Here is a 22,724-nt window from a genome sequence, read left to right as displayed (position 1 = left end):
GAATATATTAATGTTGATATTCTGGTTTAACACTATGCTATAGTTTTGTGAACTGTTACCACTTGAGAGAAACTGTAAAACATATAAGGGATCTCTGTATTATTTCTTACAACTGCATGTGAGTCTACAATTGTCTCAACTAAAACTTCAATTAAGAAATGTGTGTTAGATCTTTGAAGTTTGATGACTATTGTGAAAGAAAGGACAGTAATAAAGACTGGATTGGAGGCAGAGATGCTGCTATAAATAAGATGGCAGAGAAGGGCTCCCACAGAGGAGGGGATGGTGAGCCGGGCCCTGAAGGATGAGAAGAGTCCAGCCATGATGCTGGAGGGGTCCCTTGCAGGTATGAGGGCTTTAGGGTGAGAAAGGGCTTGAGGGCTGGCAAAGCTAGAGCCTAACCCTTACTTAGCAGCTTCAGGGAGAGCGGGGTCTGGAAAGAGGTCAGGGTCAAACTATGATAAGAAGTTAGGCTAAAAGCAAAGAAGAACCTTAGCAGCCATTAGGCACGAATCAGGACAACAGTGAGAAGAAGCCTGGGTGCGTGGAGGAGACATGGTGCCAGGAGATGGCCACCGTGCCTCAATTTTTCCATCACTCTGCCTGGGGGCAGTGGTGGCTAAACTCACGACCTCGGTGCCAACTCTGGCGCATCCTTCCTAAACATTTCCAAGAACCTCCATCACTGCTGTCACCACAAGCATCTGGAAAAGGACAGTTACAGGGTAGGGTTCCTTCAGCAGGACCAGCTCTGCAATTTTGTGTGCTGAACTCTTAAGAATCTGTTTGTATGCATTTCCCTGCTAGGAGAGGCCCAAAGGTACTTCATAGACATGTTCAGTATCAAGTAGCCAAAGTCCTTTAAATGTTCAGTTTTGTGCCTGATGCCAATTTTATGTCACGACTTGAGATTTGGGGCTTATTCTACAGAAATAAATGTTTTCACAATTTATTTTCAAAGGCACAAACATTTTAAACACTTTAGTGACCAACTTAAGTAAAGTGAAGAAGTGAAGTGAAGTTGCTTAGTCGTGTCTGACTCTGTGACTCCATGGACTGTAGCCTACCAGGCTCCTCCGTCCATGGGATTTTTCAGGCAAGAATACTGGAGTGGCTTGCCATTTCCTTCTCCAGGGGAACTTCCCGACCCAGGGATCGAACTCTGGTCTCCTGCATTGTAGGCAGACACTTAACCGTCTGAGCCACAAGGGAAGCCATCTTAAGGAATGGAATGTCTAATGAATTGACTGATTAAAAACTAAAATTATTGTTAAACTATAACACTGCACATTATAAACAGTACAATTTTAAAGTACACCAAAGTTCACAACATTTCCTCATAACCCCTTTCAACACCCTTGCTCTGTCTTTCTGTAAACAGCATCTCTGATATTCAGCTTCACAAGCTATTAAGGGAAAATACATTTTTATATATTAAACTAACCAAAAAAATCAGTGTGGGTGAGATTATGGCAGATATGCTTCATTCATGTATTACTGTCATATTAATAATATGTTGGATTGGCCAAAAAGTTGGTTTGGTTTTCCCACATGATGTTATGAAAAAGCCAAACAAACTTTTTGGCCGACCCAATATTTGGACTTGCTTTTCATATAAAATTAATGTCTTCAAACACTTATCAAGGAAACCTGATGTTCCAGACACTCCCCTATCCGTTACCTAGGAGGGGCAACCTAGCTGAGAAAGCATTTAACTGTGTGGTATTAGAAGCATTAAAATAATCAGTATTGCATAGCTAGTCTTATAATTAATATGTAGTATAATATAATGTAATAATATTTGGTCTTGATTATAAGACCAAATATTCCTGGTATCACCACATTTGAGGAGCTGGAAAACTGCCTTCCTCTTTGACTCAGTAATCTCACACTTCTGAGTGATATATTGCAACTGCTGCCCCTGTCGTCACCAGCCTTGTCACTGCCTTTCCACGTGCCAGGCATCATGCTGAAAGATTGTGGCAGTCAGGCAGTCAGCTAGTTATCTACCTCAATATCCATTCTCCACTTTTATAACTATGTCCAGATGATAAAATCTGGACATGGTCTGTACCTATTCTGGACATAGTCGGTATTTTTTCTATTTCTCCAGGAATCAAAATGAATTCTCAGTAACTTATGAACCTCTGGCCCACCCCAAACCTCCTCAGGACTTCATGAAGAGTAGCTGTTAAGTACTTCAACCCACCACACATACTTCAGGGTGACTCCTATTAAATTTCACTAGTATGTGGAGTATGCAGTGTGTATTCTCTTCTTAATGTCCTAAAACATCATCAGTAGATTATATAATTCAGCATACAGCTAAAGAATATATACAGGAAAAACAGTAACATCCAAATCACAGAACATAAGAAAAAGATTACCTTCATTAAAAGAGAACTATTCCAAGATTTTACAAGTTCAGTAGCTCTTAGGTCTTGCCAACTAATGAAGTTGTGGAAATGCTTTCCCGTTTTCCTAAGCAAGATGGAAACAGTATTTTGAGACTCATTATAAATCAGTGACTATACTATATAAAAGAGCTGCCGCCACAAGAGAAAACAAATTTAGAGGCCAAACTGTAGTTTCAACAAATGATTTAATTAGGCGAGGCTCTGTAAATGTCTCTTCTTTTTGATTTGACAAATTGAGCACACTCTGTAACAATTATGTGATACATAGCATAAAATGTTCAATCAGATTCTATCCAAAAAGCTATCCTTTTTGAAGCATGACAACGCGGGCACTTCCAAAAACAAAGCAAAATTGATGAAACATCTTTAAAGATGCTGATACAACTTTAAAAGCAAAATAAAGAAGCCAATGCTTTTTCCTTTCACTGTACTTATCTTGATAATACACAATCAGATAAAAACTGTACCTACAGGAGTGCTGAAATGTAGCCTTATCCTATTTTATGCTTCTCAACTTTAGGACTGGTTACCCACTGGCAACCTACTCGGTTTCCCAAAATTTGTCCAAAAAAATAAATAAATAAATTCAACAAACTGGGTCAACACTACAATGAAAGTATAACCCTAAGAAATATAGTAGAAATAAATACTTTTTCCTTTGAGGCTCCTGCAAATCAATCACTGTTATCCACTCAGCTCCAGCATCCAGCCCTGGCTGGCCTGCTGTCTTTCCTCCAGGAGGAAACATTACCCCTGTGTGACTGTGAAAGTGAAAAGTGAAAATGTTAGTCCCTCAGTCATGTCCAACTCTTTGCAACCCCATGGACTGTAGCCCAGCAGGCTCCTCTGTCCATGGAATTCTCCAGGCAAGAACACTGGAGTGGGTTGCAATTTGCTTCTCCAAGGGATCTTCCCACCCCAGGGATTGAACCCAGGTCTCCCGCATTGCAGGCAAACTCTTTACCATCTGGGCCACCAGACCACGTTCAATTCCCAAGACTGTCATTTCCAATGCTTCTTTAGCAGTCCTCACCCAGGGTCACATCCTCAACTTTACCACCTGGAAACATTCTACCACTGGTATTCTATCACTTTGTTATAAACCTGAAACATTGTAAATCAAGTATACTTCAACTGAAAATACAAAATTGCTTAATGAGAGGAAAATTCTCACAGTAAAATATTAAAGGAAAAAAAATCAGGATTAAAAACATTACATATATTCCAATTCCAACTTGTTAAAAAAATAAATAAATAAGGCAAATTAACTACCACCCCCCAAAAAAACTTAACTTTGTAATATATCAGTAGGCATGTCTTGCTACTGGATTGGCCAAAATGTTTGTTTGGGTTTTTCTGTACCATCTTATGGAAAAACCTGAATGAACTTTTTGGTCAACCCAATATTATTTCAGTTCTCTCAGTCTCCCTAAATACCTTCCCTTCCTTTAATCCCTCAAACATTCCCTTTTCTTCCTGAGAACCCCACCTAGGTTTACTTTCCTACTGGGCTTATTTACATGTTCTTCCACTTTACTGGGGGCTTCCCACGTGGCTCAGGGGTAAAGAATCCACCTGCCAATGCAGGAGACACAGGAGATGTGGTTCGATCCCTGGGCCGGGAAGATCCCTAGAGGAGCAAATGGCAACCCACTCCAATATTCTTGCCTGGAAAATTCCATGGACAGAGGGGCCTGGTGGCTACAAGAGTTACAAAGAGTTGGACAGAAAAGAGTCAGACACAACTTAGCGGCTGAACAAGAACAAATCAGTTTAACAACTTGCCTTCACATGATCTCTATCAATTCTTTTTTAAATTGTGGTAAAATATATATAACATAAAGTTTACTATTTTAACCATTTTTAAGTGCACAATACAGTGTGGCATTAATGTTAACATAGCCACTATCTCCAAACACCTGGGGTGTTTCCACCTTCTTGCTACTGTGAATAATGCTGCTATAAACACTGCTGTAAGGTATCTGTTTGAGTCCCTGCTTTCAATTCCTTGTGTACATATCGAGGATTAGAATTGCTGCGTCATATGGTAATTCTATGTTTAGTTTCTGAGGAACTGCCAGTTTTCCACAATGGCTGCACCATTTGACATTTCAACAACCACTATATAAGAGTTCCCATTTTTCCATATCCTTACCAACACTTGTTATTTTACATTTAAAAACTTATAGCCATCCTGCGGGGTGTGAAGTGGTACCTCATTGTGGTTTTGATTTGCATTTCCTCAACAAGAATTTTTCATGTTCTTATTGACCATTTGAATATTATTCAAATCTTTAACCATTTGTAAATTCATAACTGGATCTAGGTTTTGGTGGTATGGTTGAGCTATAGGAGTTATTTATATATTCTGGATATTAATCCTTTATCAAATATACAACTTGCAATATTTTCTACCATTTTGTGAGTTTTCACTCAAAGTGTCCTTTTTTCTTTTCTTTCTGGTTTTCACTTTTATTAATGGGATCACAGCATTCACCTACATCATGAACAGAGTACTTCTTTTTCCTTGAATGATCCAAATGGTCACCATTATTACTACTACCAGTCAGAAAAGTGATTCTCCGTTTGTTTTAGTCCTCAATCTTAAATGAAATTAGAAGCCAAGCACAGCAAGACACACACCTTTCATATTACGTGTTTCAGTCAGTTTTCAGAAATCAAATTTAAGATATCAATGGCTATAAACTTTTCAGACACATTTGAAAATCGCAAATTATACACTATGCCAAAATAATTTCAAGACAACTTTATTTCTTATTATTCTGGATTAAATTAAGGTAATTCCGTTTCTATTTTGGAGAATTCTAATAGTTAAGAAAAATTTTTTTTAATTACTCATCATAAACAGATAAAAACATTTTAATGGCATTCTTTGATGCATGAAAGTTTTTAATTTTCAACTTTAAAAAAGTTTTTAAAGTTCAACTTATCTATTTTTTTCATTTGTTAGCTGTACTTTTGAAGTCATTTAAGAAATCATAATAAATCCACAGTGATGAAGATTTCCTCTACATTTTCTTGTAAGAGTTTTATAGATTTGTATTTTAAATGTATTTATTGATCCATTTTTAGTTTCCTTTTCTTTACTGAATTTTTATTTTTTAAAATTTTTTGGCTGCATGGCATACAGGATTCTAGTTCCCAACCAGACACTGAATTTGTGCCCCCCAGAGTGGGAGTGCCAAGTCCCAACCACAGGGCCACCAGGGAAGTCCCCTGACTTAATTTTTATATTTGGTATATGGTAAGGGTCTCACTTCATTCTTTCGCATGCGGATGTCCAGTTTTCTCAGTACCCTTGTTGAAAAGACTCTTCTTTCCCCATTGCCTGGTCATGGCTCCCTAGTTTCTATGGATTGCCATAACAAAGTATCACAAACAGGGTGGCTAAAAGAATAGCAATTTATCATCTCCCAGTTCTGCAGGCTAGAAGTCCAAAGTTACGGTGTTAGTAGGGCCATGCTCCCTCTGGAAGCCGTAAGAGAGTCTGCCCTCATCTACCCCGAGTTTCCGGTAGTGTGCAATAGTCACTCAATCACAGTCGACTCTTTCCGACCCCATGGACTGCAGCCCACCAGAATCCTCTGTCCATGGAATTTTCCAGGCCAGAATACTGGAGTGGGTTGCCACTCCCTTCTCCAGGGGACCTTCCCAACCCAGGGATCTGGAGATTTGCAGCAATCTCTGACGTCCCCTGGCTCAAAGCCACATCACTCCTATCCTCCTTCTTCACATGGTGGTGTCCCTGTGTCTGCATCTCATGAGGAAATTGGTCACATCTGATGAAGAGTTCACCCTACTGTATTATGACCTCATCCTAATTAAATAACTACATTTGCAATGACCCTATTTCGAAAAGTGACTGCCAAGGCACTATTGTTGCTTTTATTGGGCTATTCCCCCAACTCTCTCCCACATTTATGTGTGAGATTACTGAATCAAAGAGTAAGACAATTTTCCAGCTCCTTAAATGTGGCAAAACTTGCTATATTTGATCTTGTAACCAGTACTGCATAGTGATTGTTCTAATAACTTTTGATGCCACACAGTCAAATGCCTTCTCAGTTAGGGTGTCCCTACCAGGTGGTGCATGGAGGAGTGTAGAGCATCAGTTTTCCTTGATAAGTATCTGGACGTGTCAATTTGATACAAAGCAAGCATGAATATGCTTTATTGACTATGCCAAAGCCTTTGACTGTGTGGATCACAAAAAACTGTGGAAAATTCTGAAAGAGATGGGAATACCACACCACTTGACCTGCCTCTTGAGAAACCTATATGCAGGTCAGGAAGCAACAGTTAGAACTGGACATGGAACAACAGACTGGTTCTAAATAGGAAAAGGAGTACGTCAAGGCTGCGTATTGTCACCCTGCTTATTTAACTTCTATGCAGAGTACATCATGAGAAACGCTGGGCTGGAAGCAGTACAGGCTGGAATCAAGATTGCCAGGAGAAATATCAATAACCTCAGATACGCCAATGACACCACCCTTATGGCAGAAAGTGAAGAGGAACTAAAAAGCCTCTTGAGAAAAGTGAAAGAGGAGAGTGAAAAAGTTGGCTTAAAGCTCAACATTCAGAAAACAAAGATCATGGCATCCGGTCCCATCACTTCATGGCAAATAGATGGGGAAACAGTGTCAGACTTTACTTTGGGGGGCTCCAAAATAACTGCAGATGATGATTGCAGCCATGAAATTAAAAGACGCTTACTCCTTGGAAGGAAAGTTATGGCACGGGGATGATCCAGAGAGATGATATGGGGTGGGAGGTGGGATGGGGGTTCATGATTGGGAACTCATGTATACCCGTGGCAGACTCATGTCAATGTATGGCAAAACCAATACAGTACTGTAAAGTAAAATAAAGTAAAAATAAAAATTAAAAAAAAAAACGGAAAGTTATGACCAACCTAGATGGCATATTCAAAAGCAGAGACATTACTCTGCCAACAAAGGTCCGTCTAGTCAAGGCTATGATTTTTCCAGTGGTCATGTATGGATGTGAAAGTTGGACTGTGAAGAAGGCTGAGCACTGAAGTATTGATGCTTTTGAACTGTGGTGTTGGAGAAGACGCTTGAGAGTCCCTTGGACTGCAAGGAGATCCAACCAGTCCATTCTAAAGGAAATCAGTCCTGGATGTTCTTTGGAAGGACTGATGCTAAAGTTCAAACTCCAATACTTTAGCCACCTCATGTGAAGAGTTGACTCACTGGAAAAGACTCTGATGCTGGGAGGGATTGGGGGCAGGAGGAGAAGGGGATGACAGAGGATGAGATGGCTGGATGGCATCACTGACTCGATGGATATGAGTCTGGGTGAACTCCGGGAGTTGGTGATGGACAGGGAGGCCTGGCGTGCTGCGATTCATGGGGTTGCAAAGAGTTGGACACGACTGAGCGACTGAAGTGAACTGAACTGAAGTGAAGCATGAATATATTGTAGAATATGACAGCAATGCATGAGTGAAACAAACTTGCCATAATCTCACCCACACTGATTTTTTTGTTAGTTTAATATATAAAAACACATCTTGCTTTAATAACTTGTGAGGCTGAATACAGAGGAGCTGTTTACAGGAAAGGCAGAGCAAGTAAGGGAGTTGAAAGTGGTTTTAAGAAAAGGCATGAATTCTGAACTGTATGGTTTTATACTGTTTGTAACATATAATTTTATACCTTCATATATAATTTCAATTTGTAAAAGATAAATCTATCCAACATTGCTTATATCAACTAGTTTTTAACTTAGGTCAGTGAGATTCTTCTCTTTTATATTTTTTAAGTTTATTTAGTTATGTATGTGTTTATTTGGCTGTGTTGGTCTTAGTTGCAGCATGTGGGGTCTTCACTGCATCATACAGATCTTTCCTTGCCGCACGTGGGCTCAGTAGTTGTGGCACTAGAGCTTAGTTGCCCCGAGGCATGTGGGATCTTAACTCCCCAACCAGAGATAGAATCCACGTCCCCTGCTTTGGCAGGCAGATTCTTAACTACCGGACCACCAGGGAGGTCCCTCCGTGAGATACTTTAAATTTTCATTCTTTTGAAAATAAATGTGGTAGCTCTAGGAATCTGTTCTTGCCACTCCTCGGTTATTGCCAATTCTTTCTTAACCGAGAGCTGCAGCTATCAGTTTGTGACTTTTCCACACTGGTTTTGCACCCTGAGTATTCCTTGCTATCTGTGGTCACTGATGTTTCTGAAGCTTCTGTTATCTTTCCTGTGTGATCAGCTAGTGATCTGACACACAGTTTCTAAAATGTGAGGCCCCCAAATCCCAAAAGAGGTACTGGCCCTTTAAAATCTTCCAAGAGATGTGCCAAAGGAAGCCACTGTGGCCGAGAGCGCCAGAGCCTAGGTAGGCATCTGTGCCAGTTCTGCAGGGCATTGCAAAATCCACCAGAGTATATAGGCCTGATTTTTTGAAGTTCAGTTTTAATTGGAGGATAATTGGTTTACAACGTTGTGTTGGTTTCTGCTATACAACAATGTGAATGAGCTGTAAGTATACACGTACCTCCTCTCTCTAGAGCCTCCCTCCCATCTAGCCCCCCCATCCCACCCCTCTAGGTTGTCACAAAGCACTGATCTGAGCTCCCTGTGCTATCCAGCAGCTTCCCACTAGCTATTTCACACATGACAGTATGCATATGCGCCAGCGCTACTCTCAATTTGTCCCACCTTCTTCCCCCACTGTGTCCACACAGCTGTTCTCTACATCTGTGTCTCTATTCCTGCCCTGCAAGTAGGTTCATCAGTACCAGTTTTCTAAACTCCATGGGTAGGCATTAGTTTTTAATTAATTTAATTTTTAATCATAAAAATATATGATATTTGTTTTTCTCTTTCTGATTTACTTCACTCTATTCAATAGGTTCTGCATGTGTGACATGCTAAGTCTCTTCAGTCACGTCCGACTCTTTGTGACCCTGTGGACTGTAGCCCACCAGGCTCCTCTGCCCATGGGATTTTTCCAGGCAAGAATACTGGAGAGGGTTGCCAAGCCCTCCTCCAGGGGATTTTCCTGACCCAGGGATCGAAACTGTGTCTCTTATGTCTCCTGCACTGGCAGGCAGGTTCTTTATCACTACAGCAACTAGGAGCCCCAAATCTTTGTGGGACAAGATTCCCATGACCTGCCCTGGCACCTGCCCTCAGTCCTGAAGGCAGTAGGGCTGAAGAATGGAGCTGGTGGCACATGCTGTCTCTTCCCCAAGGACAGGGGTCTCCACCTTCATCCCAGCAGTCTGCAAGTTAATATCAGGAAGAGTCAGGTTGCAGAGTTGTGAAAGAGCTTGTTCCAATCTTTCCCAATCAGCAGTTGCTGTGGTGGAGGGACCAATCTCTACAGCTTCCCACTCCACTATTGTGGTGATGTCACTCTCTACCCCTGGACTTTCAAGTTACCTACCTACCTTTTCAATACCTAACCTGAGATCACTCTTTATTCTGGGTTCACTTTCAATGTCAGAACCGCTGAGAGAAGCTGGAAAAAAATCATATAGCCTTGTTGATTGGTACCAGCCCCTACTTATGAGATATAAACTCATCTCCTTCCTCAGAGTCACAAAAACTGATGAAAGTCTTTCTCGTATCGATAATCAGTTTCCTCTCATTCACCCTCAGCTGCTAACTGCTACTGCTGCTAAGTCGCTTCAGTCGTGTCCGACTCTGTGGGACCCCATAGATGGCAGCCCACTAGGCTCCTCCGTCCCTGGGATTCTCCAGGCAAGAACACTGGAGTGGGTTGCCATTTCCTTCTCCAATGCATGAAAGTGAAAAGTCAAAGTGAAGTCGCTCAGTCGTGTCCAACTCCTAGCGACCCCATGGACTGCAGCCTACCAGGCTCCTCTTTCCATGGGATTTTCCAGGCAAGAGTACTGGAGTGGGGTGCCATTGCCTTCTCTGATTCACCCTCAAGGGCCCATCTAAATGTTCACCAGATTTCTCAAGCCCTAGGCCACCACTGGCTTCTTGTTTCTCAAAGGAAGTCAGGATACTGGGAAGGACCTTCCTCCACTCCCCACAGCTCCACCAGCTACACCGTCAGCCATTCATGGATCTCTCTCTTGGTCCAGAGGAGAAGCTTTCTTTCTCCAAGTCTAAGCCTGGTACCTCCATTTGGACTCTCGGTATCCATGCTTTCCTCTTCTACTACTTCATTTCACAAACATTCCTCAGCTGTCTTCTCTAAATACGCTTCAATCTCCCCATTTTTGACCAAATCCAAAATTCCTGATGCAGGATGCCTCCCCAGCCAGCTAAGCCCTTGGTGTTTCCTCATCACCTCCCACTATCTCAACTACATACAATTCGAATGCAGTTTAGATTCCCAATCATTCATGAATATTATATTCACCATGGCCACCAATATATTCCTTTCTATTTTTTTGGCAGTGTGGCTTGTGAGATCTTAGTTCCCCAGTTCAGTTCAGTCCCTCAGTCATGTCCGACTCTTTGCAACCCCATACACCACAGCAGGCCAGGCCTCCCTGTCCATAACCAACTCTAGGAGGCCACTCAAACCCATATCTATTGAGTCGGTGATGCCATTCAACCATCTCATCCTCTGTCGTCCCCTTCTCCTCCTGCCCTCAATCTTTCCCAGCATCAGGGTCTTTTCAAATGAGTCAGCTCTTCGCATCAGGTGGCCAAAGTACTGGAGTTTCAGCTTCAACATCAGTCCTTCCAATGAACACTCAGGACTGATCTCCTTTAGGATGGACTGGTCGGATCTCTTTGCAGTCCAAGGGACTCTCAAGAGTCTTCTCCAATACCACAGTTCAAAAGCATCAATTCTTCAGCACTCAGCTTTCTTTATAGTCCAACTTTCATATCCATACATGACTACTGGAAAAACCATAGCCTTGACTAGATGGACCTTTGTTGGCAACGTAATGTCTCTGCTTTTTAATATGCTGTCTAGGTTGGTGAACTCTGGGAGTTGGTGATGGACAGGGAGGCCTGGCATGCTGTCATTCATGGGGTCACAAAGAATCGGACACAACTGAGCGACTGAACTGAACTGAACTAGGTTGGTCCTAACTTTCCTTCCAAGGAGTAAGCGTCTTTTAATTTCATGGCTGCAGTCACCATTTGCAGTGATTTTGGAGCCCAAAAACATAAAGTCTGACACTGTTTCCACTGTTTCCCCATCTATTTCCCATGAAGTGATGGGACCAGATGCCATGATCTTTGTTTTCTGAATGTTGAGCTTTAAGCCAACTTTTTCACTCTCCTCTTTCACTTTCATCAAGGGGCTTTTTAGTTCCTCTTCACTTTCTGCCATAAGGGTGGTGTCATCTGCATATCTGAGGTTATTGATATTTTTCCCGGCAATCTTGATTCCAGCCTATGCTTCTCCCAGCCCAGTGTTTCTCATGATGTACTCTGCATATAAGTTAAATAAGCAGGGTGACATTATACAGCCTTGACGTACTCCTTTTCCTATTTGGAACCAGTCTGTTGTTCCATGTCCAGTTCTAACTGTTGCTTCCTGACCTGCAACCAGGGATTAAACCCACAACCTTAGCAGTGAAAGTGCAGAGTCCTAATCACTGGACCACCAGGAAATTCCCCCTAATGTATTCTAATTCCCAGATTTACAGGATCCTTTTCCGTCATCTGCCTTGACCTTTCTGCAACACTGGCTTCAGATGATCACTTCCTCCTTCCTGGAACAGTCCCTTTCCTAAGTTTCCATGGTGCCACTGCACTGTTTCTCCTCCTACCTTTCTAAGCATGTCTCTTGAGTTTTCTCTGCAGATTTTTCTTCCATTGACTGCCAGGTACACGCTGGTGTTTGCTGAGGGCTACATCTGTAGTCTCTTTCTCTTTTTAACTAGCTGCTCTCTTGGAAATCTGACCCACACTCATGGACTCTCCCAATTCTCATCTCAAGGGCCAGTCTCTCACTTAAGTTCTATCCCCTCACAAATAAATAACTGCCTTCTTCCTATCTCCCAAGACTGGACTTCCCTGGTGGTTCATTGGTTAGGACTCCATGCTTCCGATGCAGGGGGCACAGGTTCAATCCCTGGTTGGGGAAGTTCTGCATGTCTCACAGTGCAGCTAAAACAAAACACACATTGCTCACGCCGTCTCAAATGCAACACGTCTAACCAGACCTGCCACTCCTCTCCCTCCGGTGTGTCACACCTGAGCTAACAGTATCTTTCTGCTGCTACTGCCAAAAACTTGGGCAGGGAAGGTTCATCCTAAGTCCTCAAAGAGATCCCTTAAATCCCAGGAGCTTACATTCTAGTGAGGGTTGAAAAACAAATGAATTAATAAATAAAACACATAATTTCATACAGTGAATATGCTTTGAAAACACCGGCATGGTAAAGGAACAGAGTAATTGGGGGTGAGGTGATTTTTTGATATGAGATCAAAGACCTGAATAAGCAATAGCCTTCAAAGAGACTTCTTATTCTCAGCCTTACTGACCTCGAATCCACTGTTCTTGCTACTTGAGAGAGTGGCACTGAAATATATACATTATCATGTTTAAAACAAATAGTTACTGGGAAGTTGCTATATAACACAAGGAGCTCAGCCTGGTGCTCTGTGACAACCAAGAGGGGTGGGGGGGGACACTCAAGACACAGGGGATACATACATACACACACACACACACACACACACACACTATGGCTGATTCTCATTTTTATATGGCAGAAACCAACACAACATTGTTAAGCAATTATCTTGCAATTTAAAAAAAAAATGTATTCTTTCTAGGAAATTCCCTGGTGGTCCAGTGGTTAGGACTGTGCGTTTCCACGGCCAAGGGCATGGATTTGATCCCTGGACAGGGAACTAGGAACCTATGAGCTGCATAGAATGGCCAAAAAGTAAAAAAAAAAAAAAAAAAAAAAAAAGGTCAGAAAAAGAATATTCTTTCAAAATATAAAATTGGTAACATTACTCTCCGGCCGAACAGCTTTTGATAGTTTCCCGCTGCTTATAAGGGGCAAACTCTCTACCATAGCCAATGGCCTTCTCTGGTCCAGAGCCCTGCCTTCCTTTCCAGGTTCATCTCAGTGAAAGCCCTGAGAGACTACATATGCCAGGTGCTGTTCTAGGTGTGAGGGACCCAGGCAGGACATGACAGACAAAAGTCCCAACACTCATGGAACTTCTTTTATGACAGAGATATAATTTTTTAAAAATGTAAATAAGTAAATAAAGTTTTTAGGTATGAAGTGATTTTAGATATGAAAATTTTTAGTGATGAACAATATAAAGAAAATATAATAGTCAAGTTATAGGGAGGCATTAGGTTGGTGCAAAAGTTAACTGTGGTTTTTGCCATTTGATATGGAATACATTCTACATAAATGTGGTTATGTTATATATCATTTTTATGTGCATTTCTCACTTATTTTTTTGCTAATGATTTATCACTTTCTGTTTATTTTATATTTATTTTAGACTAATGAAATGCTGTTAGACAAAAAGGAAATTCTAGAGATTTTCTTGAGTTCAAAATGGGTTGTAAAGCAGTGGAGACAACTCACAACATCAACAACACATTTGGCCCAGAAACTGCTAAAGAATGTACCATGCAGTGGTGGTTCAGGAAGTTTTGCAAAGGAGACGAGAGGCTTGAAGATGCAGAGCACAGAGGCTGGCCATTGGAAGCTGACAACAGACAAACTGAGGGCAATCTTCGAAGCTGAGCCTTGTACAACTACATGAGAAGCTGCCGAAGAACTCAATGTCGACCTTTCTAAGGTTGTTCAGCATTTGAAACAAATTTGAAAGGTGAAAAAGCTCAGTAAGTGGGTCTGTAAGCTGACTGAAAAAAAAAATCATCCTTTTGAAGTGTCATCTTTTCTTATTCTATCCAACAACAACGAACTATTTCTCTATTGGATCATGATGTGTGATGCAAAGGGGATTGTATATGTCAACTGGCTATGACCAGCTCAGTGGCTGGACCAAGAAGCTCCAAAGAACTTCCCATAGCCAAATCAAACTTGCACCAAACAAAGGTCACAGTCACTGGTGGTCTTCTGCCCGTATGAACCACTACAGCTTTCCACATCCTGGAGAAACCATTATATCTGTGAAGTATGTTCAACAAATCAATGAGATGCACCAAAAACTACAACAACTGCAGCCAAGATTGGCCAACAGAAAGGACCAATGGCACACTGTACAACCAACACTTCAAAAGTTGAACAAACTGGGCTTCATATTCATCTGAATATTCATCCTTCATATTCACCTGATCTCTTGCCAACCGACTACCACTTCTTCAAGCACCTCGATAACTTTTTGCAGAAAAAACACTTCCATGACCAGCACGATGCAGAAAATGCTTTCCAAGAGTTCATCGAATCCCGAAGCACAGCTTTTTATGCTGTAGGAATAAATAAACTTACTTCTCATTGGCAAAAAAGTATTGACTATGATGGTTCCTATTTTGATTAATGTGTTTGAGCCTAGTTATAATAACTTAAAATTCACAGTCCAAAACCATAATTACATTTGCACCAACCTAATAAAACAGTCAAGGAAGATTCCTCAGAAATACTCTTTGAGGTGAGGTCCAAGTGAAAAGAAAGGTAATTTCCTGGGTAAGATAGCTGCAGGCAGGGGGAGGGGCTTTGCACCTGCTCTTCCCCCTGCCTGCAGCTAGGAAAGTGTTCAAGAAACATCAGCAAGCTGATGCGGTTGTAGCACGTGTTTCAACATTCACTTAGTGACTTAGGTTTGGTTTCACTCTATCTGTGGAGAAATGGAGGGAAAGCAGAAAAGGCAATATTGTAAACGAACTGCCCAGTATACTATTCTGTGGCTCTAAATATATTTTGTATCATAAATAATTAGTGAGAACCATTAACATAAGTAGCAAGTGCCACAGTAAAAGATGTATGTGGTTCTGGAGGAACACAGAGCAATTTCAATACTTGTATCACCAGAGTATAAATTCCTAGAGTGCTGCTGTTCTGATTCATCTTTATATTCAACCCAGTAGTCAGCAAAATGCTTTACTTTCAATGAGCCAGTTACTGAGTGAACTGCAACGCAACGACTCATGGTTTATATTACTAATTGGCACACACCTGTTTATATTACTAATTGGCACACACCCTGGTCCGAGGTTAGTTGGTAGAAGCTTCTCTGAGAGACAGTGACAGAAGAAAGAAAACAACTCAGGATTTTTTTTTTTCGAACAATCAAAATGGAAGAGATAGTTACAGTTGTTTTAGAAAACAGGCTAACCACAAACACTGATCAAATATAATGAAAAAATGTTTAACCTGAAGCATATGAAGAAGACAAGGACTGAAAAAAAATAAAATGATCACAAATGAGTTTCCTGGCATCTGAAGGGGGGAAAAATGAGGAGGAAAAAAATAAAAAGAACGTTCAAAGTTTTAGACTTCCTAACACCAATTCTAAGAAGAACAATGTTTCTATGGCCACAACGGAATGCACTATGGACACAGGGGGGAAAACAATGAGCTGTGAAGAGGATGAGGCGCTGGTTCTGAGTGGAATGAACAACAGGTGGTTCCACAGGGTCAAAACTGCCTTTTTTTTCCTCTCAAAAATAAAGAAGAAGGAGAACTTCCTGTTGGCTCAGGGCTGGGCCCATTGCTATGTTGTGTCTCAGCTGTTTGTTGGGGAAGTATAGAACCTGCCAGCATTATACGTCACCATGGCTCATGGGAACCAGGGAACAGAATAAAACTCCATTATTTTAAGGAATTATAAAAGATGCAGGATGTGGGAGAGGGAGAGGGTGGGATGATTTGGGAGAATGGCATTGAAAGATGTATAATATCATATATGAAACGAATCGCCAGTCCAGGTTCGATGCGTGATACAGGATGCTTGGGGCTGGTGCACTGGGATGACCCAGAGGGATGGTACGGGAAGGGCAGAGGGAGGGGGCTCAGGATGGGGAACACGTGTATACCCGTGGCGGATTCATGTTGATGTATAGCAAAACCAATAGAATATTGTAAAGTAATTAGCCTCCAATTAAAATAAATAAATTTATATTAAAAAATATTTTGTAAGATGAAAGATGAGGATTGAATTTTATTGAAACAAATATATCATGATATTTCAAAAACAAAAACAAAAATGCAGGAAGCCTTATGTGTCTGGGTTTTGGGGGAAAATATCCAGTGTTTCAGTTCCCACAAAGTTTTCAAAACTCATAAAAGAATACAGATACCTCACAAAAAGACAGCAAAGAAGAAAATCCACAATTAACTGCTTTAGGAAAACAATACAACAGCAGCCCCAGTAAGGGAAATGAACTGTCCTGGAATCTGACTCTATTTCCCCAGAAGTGAGGCAGTATGGTTCTACTGCTGCATAAAATCTTTGCCTCCAACTAGGGTAAACTTGCTGCCACAAACGACCTTGCTTTGCAGGTTCTGATGAAAGCAATCTCTATGGCCAATAACCCAATTTCCAAATCCAACTAAACGTGACACTTGCCATTAGCTATCCCTAGGAACACTCTCCTGCCCCCACTTCCACACCATCTACTTCGCCAGTTTGCCTAGGTCCTGAATTGCCAGCATTGACATTCTGATTCCCTTTAAATTGGGGGGTCAGTGGGACTTCCCTGGGGTTCCAGGGGTTAAGACTCCACATTTCCACTGCACGGGGCCTGGGTTTGATCCCTGGTCCTAGAACTAATATCCTGCATGCCACTCAGTGTGTCCAAAAATAAATTTAAAAATCAGTTTGGGGGTTGAGAAGGGGGGAGAAACTCACTGTACAAATCCTCAGCCTTCTTCTCTTCTATCCATATAATCTCTACCAGAGAACACACGTAATTCTCCACACTTCATCTACATCAGCGGTTCTCAACTGGGAGTTCTCTGTCTCCCAGGCACATTTGGTAATGTGTAGGGACATTTTTAGCTGGGAAACTTAGGAAGCAGGGTGCTAATGGTATCTAATGGGTAGAGGCCAGGGAGGTTGCTAAACACCCTACGATGCCCAAGATGTCCCCCAAGAACAAAGATTTATCTGGCCTAAAATGGCAATAGTGCCACTGGTTAGAAACACTGATCCCCACAGAAGACTTGAATTCACTTACTCCTTCTTCTGACTAATGTACTAACCTGTGTCCAAGACACTAAGTGGAGAGTCGGGGTGAGGAGGAGGGTATGGGGCAACTGCAGATGCAGGCATCAACCTGTAATACAGATTATGCTCTGAAAGAAAGAGTATCTATCTGGAGGAAATGCACCACCTGTCTGGGGGAAATTCACATCCCAAATCAAACACTTGATCGTGTTTCCTTCCACTCACCCTCATCACCACCTAGCTCATTCCTTCTCTTATATTCTCTACAATTTCTGTCATGTCCTCCCAAATATCAAAAGCAGTAATACCGGAAAAATTTTTAAATTAAACAATTTTTTCCTGAAGTATATGTGACTTGCAATATTATATTAGTTTCAGGTAGATAACACATTAATTCAATATTTTTATAGAATAAAATCCATAGAAAGATATTATCAAATATAGTCTCTATACCCTGTGCTGCACTTAACATCCCGGTAACTTGGTATTTTTTAACTGGTATTTTGTAACTCTTAATCTCCTTCACTTAATTTTGGCTGACCCCTCCCACCTCTCCCCTCTGGTAACCACTAGTTTATTCTCTGTATTGGTGAGCTTGTTTCTACCTTGTTACATTTGTTCATTTGTTTGCATATTTGATTCATTTGTTCTGGATAGGAAGTGAAAACACAGTACTTGTCCTTCTCTAGCTTATTTCACCAAGCATAATACATAATATTGTATAATTTTACATGAACAGTTCTCTATGCATATTTGCTGTTGTTCAGTCACTAAGCTGTGTCCACCTCTTTGCGACCCCATGGACTGCAGCATGCCAGGCTCCTCTGTCCTCCACTCTCTCCTGGAGTTTGCACAAATTCATGTTTATTGAGTCAGTATTATCTAGCCATCTCATCCTCTGCTGCCCCCTTCTCCTTTTGCCTTCAATCTTTCTCAACATCAGAATCTTTTCCAATGAGTCAGCATTTCACATCAGGTGGCCAAAGGACTGGCGCTCCAGCTTTGGAATTAGTCCTTCCAATAAATATTCAAAGTTGATTGATATATTATAACTTATTTATCCTTACATCTATTAGCGGACATTTAGGGTGCTTCCATGTCTTGGCCACTGTAAATAATGCTGCCATAAGCACTGAGGTGACTATCTTTTCAAATCAGTGTTTTCATTAGATAAATACCCAGAAGTGGGACTGCTGAATCATATTCGCTATTGTTGTTCCATCACTAAGCTGTGTCCTACTCTTTGTGACCCCATGGACTATAGCCCACCAGGCTTCTCCACCCACAAGAAATCCTAAGCAAGAATATATTGGAAGTGGTTGCCATTTCCTTCTCCAGGGGACATTTCTCCAGGGATTGAACCCACATCTCTTGCTTGGCAGGTGGACTCTTTACCACTGTACTATCTGGGAAGTCTGCTGAATCATACGGTAGTTCTTAATATTTTTTTTAGTTCTTAATTTTTAAAGAATTTCCATCCTGATTTCCATAGTGGCTGCACCAATTTACATTCTCACCAACAGTACACAACGGTTCCCTTTTCTCCACAGCATTGCCAACATTTGTTACTTTTTATCTTTTTGATAAGTCATTCTAATACATGTGAAGTGACATCTTGGGATTCTGAATTGCGTTTCCCTGATAAGTGATGTTGAGCATCTTTTCATGTGTATGTTTGCCATCTGTATGTCTTCTTTAGAAAAATGTTAAGATTTTCTGCCCATTTTTATATTGGATTGGCTATTTTTTTCATATTGTGGCATATGAAGTGAAATGAAAACAACTCAGTCGTGTCAGACTCTTTACGACCCCATGGACTACACAGTCCATGGAATTCCCCAGGCAAGAATATACTGGAGTGGCTAGCCATTACCTTCTCCAGGGGATCTTCCCAAGCCAGGGATCAAACCCAGGTCTCCCACATTGCAGGCAGATTCTTTACTATCTGAACCACCAGCAAATATATTGTGTTGTATGACTCCTTTTTACATTTTGGATATTAAACCCTTACCAGACTATCATTTGCAACTATCTTCTCCCATTTGGTGGGTTCCTTGTTTCGTGATGGTTTCCTTCACTGTGCCAAAGCTTTTGAGTTTGATTAGCTCCCATTTGTTTATTTTTCCTTTTTTCCCCCTCGCCTGAAGAAACAGAACCAAAGAAACAAAGCCTTAACCAGTGTCAAAGAGTTAACTGCCTAGGTTTTCTTCCAGTTTTATGATTTTAGGCCTTTCATTTAGGTCTTTAATTCATTTTGAGTTAATTTTTGTAAATGGGGTGAGAAAATGTTCTAATTTCATTCTTTTATGTGTATCTGTCTAGTTTTTCCAATAGCACTTATTGAAGAGTCTTTTTTTAAAAAATTATATATTTTTGCCTCCTTTACTATAGATTAACTGACCATGTGTGCATGGGTTTATTTCTGGGCTCTTTATTCTATGTGTCTGTTTTTGTGCTGGTACCACATTGCTTTGATTATTTTAACCTTGTAGTATAGTCTGAGGTCACAGACCATGACCTGCAACTTTGTTCTTTATGCTCAAGACTGCTTTACTATTCAGGGTCTTTTTTGGTTTCATACAAATTTTAGGATTATTTGTTTTAGTTCTGTGAAAAATGTCATAGGTATTTTGATAGGGACTGCATTAGATCTGTAGACTGTTTCGGGTAGTATGGGTATTTTAATAGTATTAATTCTTCTAACTCACAAACATGAGATATTTTTCCATTTATTTATATTGTCTTCAATTTCCTTCATCAATGTCTTATAGGTTTCAGAGTACAGGTCTTTCACTTCCTTCATTAAATTTATTCCTAGATATTTTATTCTTTTTGATTTGATTATAAATTGAATTCTTTTCTTATTAGTGTATAGAAATGCAACAGAATTCTGTACATTAATGTGGTATTCTGAAACTTTACTGAATTCATTTATTAGTTCAAACAGGTTTTGTTTTTTTTTGGTGGAGTCCAAGATTTTCCTTCATATAGTATTGTATCATCTACAAACAGTGGTAGTTTAACTTCTTTCCTTCCAATTTAAATGCCTTTTCTTTCTTTTTCTTGTCTGATTGCTGTGGTTAGGACTTCCAATACTATATTAAATAGAAATGGCAAGAGCAGGCATCCTCATCTGTTCCTGATCTTAGAGGAAACACTTCCAGCTTTTCACCACTGAGTATGATGCCAGGTGCTGACCCGTCACATGGCCTTTATTATCATGATGCTTCTTCCTTCTATACCAGCTTTGTTCAGAGTTTTTATCATGAATGCATATTGAGTTTTGCCAAATGTTTATTCTGAATCTATTGAGATGATCATGTGATTTTTATCCTTGATTTTGTTAATCATGTTAATTGATTTGCAGATATTAGACCACCTTTGCATTCCTAGAATAACTACTACTTGATCATGATGTATAATTTTTTTTATATATTGCTGATTTGGTTTGCTCATATTTTGTTGTGGATTCTTGCATCTATTTTATCAGAGATATTGGCGTGTAATTTTTTTTATAGTATCTTTATCTGATTTTGGTATCAGGGTAATGGTGGCCTCACAGGATGAGGTGGGAAGTGTTCTCTCCTCTTTAATTTTTTGAAACTGTTTGAGAAGGCTCTAGATATTAACTCTGCTTAAAATTTTGGCAGAATTGCCCCGTGAAGTCATCTAGTCCCAGACTTTTGTTAGTTGGGAGTCCTTTGCTGATTCAATACTAATAAACAATCTATTCAGATTTTCTATTTATTCCTGATGTAGTCTTGGAAAACTGTGTTTCTAGGAATTTATTTACTTACTCTAGGTTATCCAGTTTGTTGGCATATTACTGTTTGCTGTATTCTCTTATATTTCTGTGATATTAGGTGTAATTTCTTTCTCATTTCTTATTTTCTTTACATTCGAGCACTCGATTTATAAGTCTGGCTAAAGTTCATCAATTTTGTTTATCTTTTCAAAAACTACAGCTCTTGGTTTATCTTTTCTATTTTTTTCTTTTTTGGTCTCTATTCTATTTCCACTCTGATCTTTGCTTCTTTCTACTGACTTTGTGCTCTGTTCTTCTTTTTTGTGTTGCTTTAGATGGAAAGTTAGGTTATTTATTTGAGATTTTTCTTGTTTCTTGAGGGAGGCTTCTATCACTATAAATTTCCCTCTTAGAATCATTTTTGCTGTGTCCTATAGATTTTAGAAGGTTGTATTTCTACATTTTTCATTCATCCCAAGGTATTTTTTAACTTCTTTCTTTATTGACCCAATGGCTTTTGAATAGTGTGTTTTCAGTCTCCACTTGTTTGTATTTTTACCAGTTTTATTCATGCAATTGATTTCTAGTTTCTTATTGTTGTGGTCAGAAAAGAGGCTGGACTTAATTTCAATCTTCTTAAATTTACTGAGATTTTTCTTGTGGCCTAGCATGTGATCTATCCTGGAGAATGTTTCATATGCCCTTGAGAACGGGTACTGACCTATTTTTGAATGGAATGTTCTATAGATATTTATTAAGTCCATCTGGCCTAATATGTCATTTAAGCCCATTGTTTCCTTATTGGTTTTTTGTCTGGTCTATTCATTAATGTGACTGTGGCATTCAAGTTCTCTATTATTATTTTATTACTGTCAATTTCTCCCTTTATGTCTATTAATATCTACTTTATATATTTTGGTGCTCCTGTGTTGGGTGTATACATATTAACAAGTCTATATCCTCCTCTTAGATTGACGATCCTCCCTTTATCATTATTTAATGCCCTAAATAATATCTTGATATATATTTTGTTTTAAAGTCTATTTTGTCTGATATGAGTACTGTTACCCCAGCTTTCCATTTCCACTTGCATGAAATATCTTTTTCTAATCTCTTCACTCTCAGTGTGTGTCTTAAGCTCTGAAGTAAATCTTGTTTAGGTTGCATATACATGGATCTTGTTTTTTCATCCAGTCAGGTACCCTATGTCTTTTGATTGGAGTATTTAGTCTATTTAAATTAGAAGTGATAATTAATGGGCACATACCTTTTGCCATTTCGTTACATGTCCTCTGGTTGTTTTGTAGTTCTTTGTTCTTATCTTCTTTTTCTAATCTTCTCTTTTGGTTTGATACTTTTTAAAAATTATGTTTGGGTTCCTTTGTCTTTGTTTTTGTGTATCTATTGGAGAACTTTGATCTGCAGTTACCATAAGGTTTATATATATATATATATAAATCTGTAAAT

The 22,724-nt window shown here is 40.0% G+C and overlaps 1 protein-coding gene across 1 annotated transcript in view; it reads right to left on the bottom strand.

The window, feature by feature from the left end:
- Nucleotides 1-22,724, bottom strand: part of GK5 (glycerol kinase 5) — a 76,024-nt gene that overhangs the window by 37,231 nt on the left and 16,069 nt on the right. Inside the window, exon 4 of the mRNA XM_068975444.1 lies at nucleotides 2,388-2,481. Within this exon, the coding sequence (XP_068831545.1) occupies nucleotides 2,388-2,481 (94 nt within the window). The remainder of the gene's footprint in view (nucleotides 1-2,387; nucleotides 2,482-22,724) is intronic.

The sequence above is a fragment of the Capricornis sumatraensis genome, chromosome 1 (genome assembly GCF_032405125.1).
Source record: "Capricornis sumatraensis isolate serow.1 chromosome 1, serow.2, whole genome shotgun sequence".
NCBI classification, from domain to species: domain Eukaryota; kingdom Metazoa; phylum Chordata; class Mammalia; order Artiodactyla; family Bovidae; genus Capricornis; species Capricornis sumatraensis.
The sequence above is the reverse complement of the archived record's forward strand: the minus strand, read 5'-3'. Positions and strand labels throughout refer to the sequence as shown.